General features: G+C 42.1%; 1 protein-coding gene and 1 pseudogene across 5 annotated transcripts in view; both read right to left on the reverse strand.

Moving 5' to 3' along the window:
• Nucleotides 1-4,082, reverse strand: part of LOC111970499 (glutaminase liver isoform, mitochondrial-like) — a 48,090-nt pseudogene extending 44,008 nt beyond the window's left edge.
• Nucleotides 4,083-7,264: 3,182 nt separating this feature from the next.
• rdh5 (retinol dehydrogenase 5 (11-cis/9-cis)) overlaps nt 7,265-12,603 on the reverse strand; it is a 7,733-nt gene continuing 2,394 nt past the window's right edge. The window contains exons 2-7 of one of the 5 annotated variants that reach the window (XM_023997282.2): nt 10,423-10,501; nt 10,165-10,200; nt 9,644-9,966; nt 9,114-9,372; nt 8,667-8,830; nt 7,265-7,931 (exon numbers count right to left, since the gene is read on the reverse strand). In XM_023997282.2, the coding sequence (XP_023853050.1) occupies nt 7,711-7,931; nt 8,667-8,830; nt 9,114-9,372; nt 9,644-9,966; nt 10,165-10,200; nt 10,423-10,454 (1,035 nt within the window). In that variant the 5' untranslated portion in view covers nt 10,455-10,501 and the 3' untranslated portion in view covers nt 7,265-7,710. Of the gene's footprint in view, nt 7,932-8,666; nt 8,831-9,113; nt 9,373-9,643; nt 9,970-10,164; nt 10,201-10,422; nt 10,549-12,603 lie in introns of those variants that run through there. The other 4 variants (XM_023997280.2, XM_023997283.3, XM_023997284.2 and 1 more) reach the window with 4 other exon arrangements.

Below are 12,603 nucleotides of genomic sequence, written 5' to 3' on the forward strand. Positions count from 1 at the left end.
GTCTCTGCAGGGTAGATTTTTACAACATAATCTAGTCTGTCTAGTCTCTGCAGGGCAATCTTTACAACCTAATCTTAGTCTGTCTAGTCTCTGCAGGGCTAACTTTACAACATAATCTAGTCTGTCTAGTCTCTGCAGGGTAATCTTTACAACATAATCTAGTCTGTCTAGTCTCTGCAGGGAATCTTTACAACATAATCTATCTGTCTAGTCTCTGCAGGGCAATCTTTTAACACATAATCTAGTCTGTCTAGTCTCTGCAGGGTAATCTTTACAACATAATCTAGTCTGTCTAGTCTCTGCCAGGGTAATCTTTACAAAATAATCTAGTCTGTCTAGTCTCTGCAGGAATCTTTACAACTAATCTAGTCTGTCTAGTCTCTGCAGGGTAATCTTTACAACCTAATCTAGTCTGTCTAGTCCTGCAGGGTAATCTTTACAACATATCTAGTCTGTCTAGTCTCTGCAGGGTAATCTTTACAACATAATCTAGTCTGTCTAGTCTCTGCAGGTAATCTTTACAACATAATCTAGTCTGTCTAGTCTCTGCAGGGTAATCTTTACAACTAATCTAGTCTGTCTAGTCTCTGCAGGGTAATCTTACAACATAATCTAGTCTGTCTATGTCTCTGCAGGGTAATCTTTACAACATAATCTAGTCTGTCTAGTCTCTGCAGGGTAATCTTTACAACTAATCTAGTCTGTCTAGTCTCTGCAGGGTAATCTTTACAACATAATCTAGTCTGTCTAGTCTCTGCAGGTGGTAATCTTTACAACTTAATCTGTCTGTCTCTGCAGGGTAATCTTTACAACATAATCTAGTCTGTCTAGCTCTGCAGGGTAATCTTTACAACATACTAGTCTGTCTAGTCTCTGCAGGGTAATCTTACAACATAATCTAGTCTGTCTAGTCTCTGCAGGTAAAATTATACACATAATCTAGTCTGTCTAGTCTCTGCAGGGTAATCTTACAACAATTAATCTAGGTCTCTGCAGGGTAATCTTTACAACTAATCTAGTGTCTAGTCTCTGCAGGGTAATCTTACAACCTAATCTAGTCTGTCTAGTCTCTGCAGGGTAATCTTTACAACTAATCTAGTCTGTCTAGTCTCTGCAGGGTAATCTTTACAACATAATCTAGTCTTTCTAGTCTCTGCAGGGTATTCTTTACAACATAATCTAGTCTAGTCTCTGAGGGTAATCTTTACAACTTAATCTAGTCTGTCTAGTCTCTGCAGGGTATATTTACAACCTAATCTAGTCTGTCTAGTCTCTGCAGGTAAACTTTACAACCTATTTCTAGTCTCTCTGTCTCTGCAGGGTAATCTTTACAACCTAATCTACTCTCTCTGATCTCTGTAGGGAATCTTTACAACCTATTTCTAGGCTCTCTGGTCTCTGCAGGGTAATATTTACAACCTATTTCAGTCTCTCTGGTCTCTGCAGGGTTATCTTTACAACCTATTTCTAGTCTCTCTGATCTCTGCAGGGTAATCTTTACAACCTATTTCTAGTCTGTCTGGTCTCTGCAGGGTAATCTTTACAACCTATTCTAGTCTCTCTGGTCTCTGCAGGGTAATCTTTACAACCTATTTCTAGTCTCTCTGGCTTCTGCAGGGTAATCTTTACAACCTATTTCTAGTCTCTCTGATCTCTGTAGGGTAATCTACAACCTATTTCTAGTCTCTCTGGTCTCTGCAGGGTAATCTTTACAACCTATTTCTAGTCTCTCTGGTCTCTGCAGGGTAATCTTTACAACCTATTTCTAGTCTCTCTGGTCTCTGCAGGGGAATCTTTACAACCTATTTCTAGTCTCTCTGGTCTCTGCAGGTAATCTTTACAACCTATTTCTAGCTCTCTGGTCTCTGCAGGGTAATCTTTACAACCTATTTCTAGTCTTCTCTGAGGTCTCGTACAGGGTAATCTTTACAACCTATTTCTAGTCTCCCTGGTCTCTGCAGGGTAATCTTTAGACTGTGTTGTGATCTTCACCAGACACATTCCTTCCCTTCATCAGGCTTGGAGGCATGGACACTATTTCATTCAAATAACATAATGAAATAGCCATGTTCCATGATACACCTTATTGGTTCAAGAGTCGATTCACTCAATTGTTTTTATTTATTGATTTAACCTTTATTTAACTAGGTTAAATCACATATCAGCGGAATGTATAATTTTTTAACAGCTATTTGTTATCTATTCAGAAAAGTAATATGAATATCTATAACCTACTATAGGGACTACAGTACATTGGCCTGTCTTGACACCTATATTGGGAAAGTATGCTATGCAGAATATTATGTTTCTTCTGATAGTTGCACTGTCTATGTCAAACACTGCAATTCAATTTGCAATGAACACCATGTCAGCTTGCACAAGGGATGTACTCCATGTACGCCTCACTTGTTGCACGTCTTCCCTTGCTCATAATTACCATATTCCTCATAATTACCCTACTTCCTCCCTTCCTCATAATTACCCTACTTCCTCCCTTCCTCATAATTACCCTACTTCCTCCCTTCCTCATAATTACCACACTTCCTCCCTTCCTCATAATTACCACACTTCCTCATAATTACCATATTCCTCATAATTACCATACTTCCTCCCTTCCTCATAATTACCATACTTCCTCATAATTACCCGACTTCCTCGCTAGCTCATAATTACCCTACTTCCTCCCTTCCTCCTAATTACCCTACTTCCTCCCTTCCTCCTAATTACCCTACGTCCTCATTACCCTACTTCCTCCTAATTACCCTACTTCCTCCTAATTACCCTACTTCCTCCAAATTACCCTACTTCCTCGCTTCTTCCTAATTACCCTACTTCCTCCATTCCTCATAAGGACCCTACTTCCTCTCTAGCACATAATTACCCTACTTCCTCAAAGTAAAGAGAGTTGGCACTGCCACAGTGGCAGTTTGGTGGCCCCAAGTCTCCAATAACCCTTGCACTCAGCATACCTGGAGTAAGTATAGCTCAAATGGTGGAAAGATGAAGTTTGAGTGAGAGCAGAATTACATAAAGTCTCATAGATCATCTCTTATGACAGATTGTGTATTTTTACTTGCAAATAAATGTCTGTTCTTCAGTGTTTTTGTGTGTGTGTGTGTGGGAGGGAGCAAGACAGAGGGAGCGAGAGAACAAGAATGTGCTTTTGTGTTTGTGGCTGTGGCTGTATGTCTACATCAAGTTTGTTGTCAAGGAGGGTTGTGTGACAGAGTAACCTATTTAATTTACAACCTACTCTTCTTTCCTGTATAGGTTAACTGATGTGTGTACTTACTCACAGAGATAAAGTGTGAGACGGGGACTTGTTTCTGGCCCTCTGTGATGGTGTAGAAGAGCATATCTTCTACCTCTGAGAAGAGACCCTTCCCACTGCTCCTATATATACATACAGTGAAGAGGGAAATTGTCAGCTTTAAACAACACAGACATACACAACTTGATTGTCTATTTATAAAGAGTAATGGATGATTGAGGAGAATGGAGACAAGCATTGTTTTGGATATACAATAACATAGGCCTRTATGTGATTCACGCACACACACAGTAAATTAATATCTGCCAATCAATATATAACACAAATGAACTGTCTGAACTGGAACAATAAAAACACAAACTCACAGTTTGGAAAGCACGTGGTCCATGTCTGAGGTTGTTCCGATGCGGTGCTGATCTGTTGAGCTTGTGTTGAAATATTGTGCYGGTTGAACTTTAACATTACGACGACAACACGGTAATAAACCGTTATAACAAACCTTTTTGAAAACTATTTTAGTCGTGTCTTTCAAAGTTTCAACAGCTGCTGCGTTGGTCACCCGTAATATTTTCAAACAGTGCATGGTTACACTAACTTAAAAGCATTTAAGGAAAATAACTGCCTTCGGATACCTTTTCGATAGTATTTCCGGTACTTTCTCCACTATTTACCCGTAGTCTGATAAGTCAGTTTTGGTCAACCGACTACAGGTATCTAGGCAGCAATCTCGTTTTCACGTTCGAAACTTGTCATGAGGGCACAAGCAGCCAACTCCGCCTATGACGTCGGAGTGTGTATATATATAGCAGGTCATTATCAACAGAACGTCACAATACCGGTGCAGAGCGTTCAATTTGGCTGCTGGGGAGCAAGGAAACCCCCAACTCGGCTAAAACCATTGACAACTACAGTGCCCTTTTCAAAGGATTGTTAAATAAATGTTTATAACTATTTGGTTTTAATATTATCACATTGAAGAGCATAGTCAGAACTACATATTWMMGATTATTCCACATKTAGCTCTATCATCTGASTTATAYAGYAAATAACTGCATGCTTTTCACGATCCGTAAACTTCAACTGATAATTTTTTCCATGTGGCATGCAACGCTGAGCAAACAATATGTGTAATTCATCTTGCTTCATCGGATATTAGGCWTTCGGAAAGAGCTTGACATCGGTAAGTCCTCCTCCTGGTAAAGTTGCCAGTCGGACTACTGTCATCACCACTACAGTATATKGAAAGCAAATCAAACAATATCTGGATATAGCCATCTAGTTTATACCCTGAAAGTTAGCTTGTTAACTAGCCATATTGACGTGATCTGTTATTAGCTAGCTAACTAGCAAGCAAATTAGACGTCCATCAGACGTCTAATTTAGACGTCCATCAGTCAATGTAGACTATCAATGTAGACTATCATGTATGTCTGCAGCAATTCTTAAATGCTACTAAAATCAATGTTGAAAAGGGGAAAACGTTAGCTAACTTGGCTAGGTAGGCCTACGTTGATTGTAGAAAAAGTACATTAGGTCTACTGACCACTGTTTAGTCAACTGTACAACGTTTCTACCGGTAGCTTGCAAAGTAAACACATTATCAGCCAACAGTAACGTTACATCGGCAAATGCTGATAATGTAACTGATAGAGCCAAATGTGTTATTTGTTTTGCATGGAATACTCAGACATTTGTAGTTCTGACTACGCTCTTAAAGAGGTGATATTACTACAAACAAATAGTTAACAGGTATTTAACAATCTCTTGAAAGCGGCACGCAGTTGTCATTGGTTTTAGTGGAGCAGCGAGTCCCTTTGCCCCCCAGCAGGCAAATCGAACGCTCTGCACCTGTTAACCAATCCGCGGAGCGTTGCGTGCCGGAGCGTTGCAAACATAAATGGACGCTAGTGATGTGCTGTTCGCGAAAGATTTGKTATTTTTGAACGACTCCTTTTACTGAATCGAGAGTCGTGAATAATTTTTTCTGATTGACTCGTTCATTTTGTCGTTCGTTTGACCTGCTGACCGCAGTGACTACAGCAGGATTAATACGCTCTCTGGCTCATAGCTCCCAGAGACTTGCTCCAACCAACAACTGCACAATAGATCAAGTTGCACTGCAGACAGCAATAATATCATAGAGAAGAAAAATACATGTTTAGAACTGGTAATTTATCGCATGGTACAATAATAAATTATGGACACAGCTTTGTAGAACCAAAAACATACAGTCTCTGCATGCTTTTGACATTACTGACTCAAATGAACGAAATGAGTCAGTCAGAAGATTCGTTCTTTTTACTGAACGAGTCGAACAGATCTGAGATATTCAAAAGAGCCRAACTTCCCATTACTAATTTACACGTACATGTTATTTACTCATTTCATCCAAACTGCTCGCGAGCTTCAACGTGGTCGTATTGACAGGCGCTAAAGTACAACTTGTTCTATCACTGAGGAAGAGAGAGGCCCAACTCGGGTTCTATCACTGAGGAAGAGAGAGGCCCAACTCGGGTTCTATCACTGAGGAAGAGAGAGGTCCCACTCGGGTTCTATCACTGAGGAAGAGAGAGGCCCAACTCGGGTTCTATCATGAGGAGAGAGAGGCCCAACTCGGGTTTTATCACTGAGGAAGAGAGAGGCCCAACTCGGGTTCTATCACTGAGGAAGAGAGAGGCCCAACTCGGGTTTCTATCTGAGAGGAAGAGAGAGGCCCAACTTCGGGTTCTATCACTGAGGAAGAGAGAGGCCCAACTCGGGTTCTATCACTGAGGAAAGAGAGAGGCCCAACTCGGGTTCTATCACTGAGGAAGAGAGAGGCCCAACTCGGGTTCTATCACTGAGGAAGAGAGAGGCCCAACTCGGTTCTATCACTGAGGAAGAGAGAGGCCCAACTCGGGTTCTATCACTGAGGAAGAGAGGGCCCTCGGTGTTCTATCACTAAGAGGAAGGAGTAGAGGTCCCAATAACTGAGGAAGTATCTGATCACTTGAGGAGAGAGAGGCACCAACTCGGTTCGTTATACTCGAGGCAAGAGGAGAGGCCCAACATCGGGTTCTATCACTGAGGAAGAGAGAGGCCCAACTCGGGTTCTATCACTGAGGAAGAGAGAGGCCCAACTCGGAGGWWAATATGTCTCCCTCCAGCAGGTGGCGTTTTTTCGTTGTTTCGCCCACTAAGCAAGGACTTTTTGTATGGAGGTCAATGAGTGTCAAATTTGATCATTCAAAAAAGATATATTTGCTACTTGAGGTATATTTAAGCCAATAGAAGTTTCGTAATGCTTAAGTCGTTACGAGTGTACTGATATAAGTAGGACACGTGACTTCCCCGCAACTTTTAGCGTCTCTCCATTGAAGACAGGCGGTTGTCGTCACCAACTCTCATCGAATATTCAAAAAAGTATTACAATAATGAGATGTATCCACCAATCCAGAGAAAGGATAGGCGGCAGCTAGACAGCCCGCCATGACACTGAACAACGACTCCCATTGTTAGGGTGGAGAGACGTGTGTCTTGTAGGTATATCCGTTAACTTTGGTTCTATTTTAGATACTTGTTGAGCTGCAAGTCCTGCTTCTCCCATCTACTAGTTGGTTTGTAGGACATACTATTCCATGTGGGTGATTGAAAAATGTACGAGGTACAMACTCCAGTTCAGTCAGCACAGTGACCAATGGGAAAGTACTGTACAATCAAGCTTGAAGACATGCCATATTCTAGCAGATGACAAACACAAGGTTTGATGCCAAATATACAATGTATTCAAATATTCAAGTAGCTGCATCATGTAACCATTAACCAACATAAATGTCACTTTGTTTATAACGGACCGATTTAGGCAGAGGCTACAGAGCAGAGCAGTATGATGAACTGTTTGGTTAAATCAACAGACCAATATGGTTCCTATAGGCTATGTTTTGAAATACTTTGACCAACTCACAGTAGGGAGAAATCCTAACAGTCTGACAATGAGACAATGAGCTTTGAAAATCATGAATTGGTCTAATTTTATTATTTGTGTTCATATAATGGACATCGGTTCTTTCAATAATAACAGCYTTATTGAACGATGAGTATGTTCAAACTGCTTGTTGTAGGTAATAAAGCTTTTGCCTGTAAAGTTAAAAATATTGCTTGAAATTAAGCAACATAAATAATGGTGACAAAAAGGCACAGTAGGTTCCCGAACATAACTATTAAAATATTCCATGYTGTTTTCTTTCATAACTCTAGGATATAATCTAGCTTCAAAACACCGACAGTAGGCCTGTAAAGAAATGCATTGAATGGCGTTTTGCAGGTAAAGTTATGTGTAGACTACTCTACATTCTGTAAGTTTAAACTCAAAACAATATACAGTTTTTGTCATTGTTTAGTATAGGATTGTATTGCATTATGTATTGTATTGTATCCTATTAACTATTTTAAATGCAACTCTACACACTCTTAGCAGGACGCGGCATCACCAGCTTCAGCCCAATATCGATGACACAGGATGGCATATAAGAGAGGGGGATCCATCCGAACTTGGCGTCCCAGCCGGCACTGTAGCGGGTTCGGGGGTAGGACGACGCCAAGGCATGTTCCATGCAGTTAGTCACTTTACTCAGGTCCGAGTCACACACCGCGTTCATGATCAACCGTTGGATCTGGATGTCTGGATTGGTTGGGGGGAAAAGAGGATATTGTTAAAACTGTTAAGAATTTGTACGGCCAATGGGAGGACTACAGAGGAGAGAGAAGAGCAGAGGAGACAGGAAAGGTGAGGAGAGGAGATGGGTTGAAGCCAGAAAACAATTGGATGATAAGCTGGCTGTAGCATGATAGCTATACTATACTACGTATAGTCTTGAGACAAATGTCAATGGGATTTTCTACTAATGAGATTTAACAGAAAATTCCATTGACACTTAAACAAGACTAGAGGTTTTAACCAGGGGTTGGAACAAATTATTTTCCAATCGTTTCGTTCTGTTCCGACCAGTAAAATAAAGTTCTGAACCAGTCCGAACCCCCCAAAAGTTAGTTTATATTGTTGTTTTCTGTTCCCTTTTAAACCTCCTGAAATCGTTAAAAGTTTTTTTACATTTAGCTTGAAATTACATTCAAATATAACCACCCCCCAAATTATTATTATCAAAGAATATTAACTGGTTCCCACGCTTTTAAATAATTGTTCTGTTCCATAACAGTATAGAGATAACTTTCGTCCCCAGTTCTGATTTTGTTCCTCCCCCCCAAAATAGGGTTCTGTTCCCTGAACCGGTTCCAACCCCTGGTTTTAACCCTGTGTGTGAAGGACAGGACCGTGGTTTATTCTAACGTCTCATCCGGCAGATGACCTTCTTCTGCTGCTGCTGCTACTACTACTACCACTTCTACTGCTACTTACAATTATCCAGGTATTTGTCTCCGTAGCTGGCCTTTACTTCAGGTGTGAGCTGGTTCCACAGGCGATGCAGCTCTCTCTCGATGGGATCCAGACTGGTAACCGCTGTCTTAAAGAAACCTGGTTCAATGATGCACACCTTGATCCCAAAGTAGTGGATATCCCTCCTTTGGAAAATGTAGACATCAAAGCTTGGTTGGCATACATTCTCTAAAAACACTATGTTGCTCTTTAACATGGTATCATTTTGTATTATTGAATATTGTAGCTCAGTGAAATACAGTAGATTAAAGCGGACTATTAGAGTCTAAGAAAGGTAAATACCACAATACGGGTTTGGTTGAATTGAGCTTCGTGACGACTACTATAGATATGTTGTTGTGATAAGTACCTGGAAGATTAGCCCGCATTGTGGGCTTACAAAGATCCAAACAAACTATAGTAGCCTACCTGAGGCAGTCTGAGAAGGACTCCACAGCGAACTTAGAGATGCAGTATCCCCCGCCGTTAGCTGCCACTCTACCCAGCACTGAGGCCACGTTCACGATCCTCCCCTGGGCCTGTTTGATRAGGGGCAGGAAGGTGAGGGTCATCTCTATCACCCCCGTCATGTTCACCTTCAGGGTACTGGTGAAGTCCTCCATCCTCATCCACTCTGTGGGACCCATGGGCAGGGAGCGCCCCGCGTTGTTCACGATACCCCACAGTCCTGGGAGATGGGGAGGAGGAGAGAGAGAAATATGAAAATGTTATTTAGTCAGAAATGTTTTCAGCTTTGGATTCACTGTGTATTTCAAGTCAAATGCATCTGTTTTATTTGACAACTGCTGTTTGAGTCATGGTTACAGCTAGGGCCCCTCTGACCAGACCAGGATAGGTTACAGCTAGGAAACAGAGTTTTACTAGTCAGGAATATAGGTAGAACAAACTCCTGGCCCTAGCAGTGAGTAACATAAACCCCACTCCAAATGGTTTCTCACCGTTATCTCCAACCTCCTGCTTGGTGTACTCCATGGCTTTCTGTATACTGCCGGTGCTCGTCACGTCTAGGAGAACCGTCTTCAGGTACGGCCCAGTCGCCCTCTTCAGATCATCAGCCCCTTTCTCCGTCAGACACCCAGCTATCACCCTGAACCCCCGTCGGTCCAGCCTCTTACAGAGCAAGTTCCCAAAGCCAGAGTCACACCCCGTCACAAACACATACTTCTCCTTGACGTCCTCTACTTCCAGACTGTCTCTGTACAGCCAGCCTAGCGCCCACAGAACGACGAAGGTAGAAATGCCGTACAGCCATAGATTATCCCTGCTGGGGAAGAGGAGAGCACAGTGAGAGGTTGTAGGGTGAAATATGATGTTGATTTTTTTTTTTGCCCGATGTCATGTTTTTCTTTAGCATCACACCGGGCAAAGACCTCACATTAACATCAAATCAACATCTACGTTTGGTTGGTATTTGATTGAGTTGTCAACAAAGATGAAATCCACTTGAAGCCAATCAAACCTTGAAGGCCCTGAATCGTTGGTTTGTGCTTGAAATCTAGGTTGAAATGAGACAGAAAACTGTATGTTGATGGCTTAAAAAAAAAAATTGATGTTCAACATCAGTTATGTTGAAATATGACATTGATCGAATTTCATGCAAATATTTTGACATTCTTATGACATTGATTGAAAAGTGAGTGGGTGTTTTCATGTGGGTTTACATCGGCTTATTTCCAAAAGAACATCCTAGGAGTTAAATGGAATGAATAAATCTTACCCTAAATACTGGTACACAGAATCAATATCCATGATGAGGTCTGGGAGAGGATTTTATGGAGGTGTAGAGAAGTTAATCCCTGCAGGAAGTGTGAGGAAATAACACACATTACAAAATGTTGTCTACGCTACCTGAACAAGCCGTTYAGTCAAACCTGTCACTGTAGTCTACATGTCCTCTTGTAACATTGTATGCCGATCAGCTCCTATATCTCTGTACTTAGTTATGTAAATATTCACTAAAGTGGTTATTGCCAGATACAGGTTTGTTTGCCTTTTTTGGATTCTCCATGACGTTGCGTCGCCCTCCCCCCGACCTTGTTTGTGCCCCAAATGGCACCCTATACCCAATATAGTGCGCTACTGTTGACCAGGGGCCATATGACTCTGGTTAAAACTAGTGCACTATATAGGGAATAGGGTGCACTTTGGGACACAAACAAGGGGGGGGGGCTCAACGTCATGGAGAATCCAAAAAAGGCAAACAAACCTGTGGAACACTGACATTCTCTCAAATGTTATCAGTGAACTGACACTTGGCTAAACTTTAATTTTTCATCATGACAGCAGAAAACTTTACAAATCATCATAAAATCTTTGATGAAAAAGAGGTACATTTTCATAATTTAACCCAAACATCCAGTGCAATTCCCAAAAATAACAATTCAGTGGAATCTGGAATAGACTTTACCGGGTGGCCTATTTTGACAAGGATCAGTTGAATCTGACATCTTAAAACACGTGTTTCTGGGCTTTCCAGTGMGGTGTTTAAAGAATGATATGCATAATATGAGCAGTTGTTTTCTTCAGAGCACATGAGAAGTCTTGGGATAAGGCTCTTATAGATCTTATGAAACAAAGAGGCACTGGAACGAGGATAGGGGTTTAAGACAGGGCTTTGATTGTTTTGTAGAAAAAACCCATTGCCTCTCTTCAAGCTATTTAAGCCTCTCAAAACCTATTAGCCTCCCGGCAGACTTATTAAGCCTTGGGTGGAATAGATTGGGACATCCTGGGATCACACGGAAGAAAGGGACATACGTAAAATGCAGGATGCCGGCGGACCAAGGAGGATTTTGGGGGTACAAACAGGCACACAAAACACCACAATAAGAACACCTGTAGGAGGGATATTGCCTGGTACACCTGTAACTACAGTATGTTAGCCATAAAATCACTCATTAAATGTACATCACCATAGGGCGACCGATTTCAATCATCACATCTCTGATATTAATGGCGAGGGGACAGTAACTAGCGTGATTGCGAGGGGACATAACTAGCTTGATGGCGAGGGGACAGTAAACTGTGTGATGGTAGGGACAGTAACTAGCTTGATGGCGAGGGGGACAGTAACTAGTGTTGATGGCGAGGGACAGTAACTAGTTGGATGGCGAGGGACAGTAACTAAGTGTTGATGGTTGAGGGGAACAGTAACTAGGTTGCACCTCTTTGTTTTAAGGGTGGAATAAAGGCTTAAAATTCGACATTTTTAGTCATTTAGCAGATACTCTTATCCAGAGCGACTTACAATTAGTGAATTAATCGTAACATAGGTGAGACAACATTCACAATCGTAGCAAGTACATTTCTTCCCTCAAAGTATTTATCAGCAATGTAATTGCATGGTCTTTTTGGTCTCCTGTGCTGTGAGCACCTTCCCATTTAACACACACACACACACAACACACACACACACACACACACACACACACACCAGGCTCCTCCCATTTACACACACACAAAGCCCCTCCCCCTGCCATATACACCAAGCACCTTACCATTTACACACACACACACCAAGCCCTCCCCTTTACACACACACCAAGCCCCCTCCCTTTAACACACACAAGCCCCTCCTTTACACACACCAAGCCCCTCCCATTTAACACACACCAAGCCCCTCCCCTTTACACACACACACACACCACCCCTCCCATTTACACACACACACACCAAGCCCCCCATTTACACACACACCAAGCCTCTCCCTTTACACACCACACACCAAGCCCCTTCCATTTACACACACCCACAAGCCCCTCCCCCTACCACTCACACCAAGCCCTCCCCCTGCTACTCACACCAAGCCCCTCCCCCTGTTACTGACACCAAGCCCCTCCCCCTGCTACTCCACACAAGCCCCTCCCTGCTTACTCCACACCAAGCCCCATTCTCTCTC

The sequence above is a fragment of the Salvelinus sp. IW2-2015 genome, linkage group LG11 (assembly GCF_002910315.2).
Source record: "Salvelinus sp. IW2-2015 linkage group LG11, ASM291031v2, whole genome shotgun sequence".
Taxonomy (NCBI): Eukaryota; Metazoa; Chordata; class Actinopteri; order Salmoniformes; family Salmonidae; genus Salvelinus; species Salvelinus sp. IW2-2015.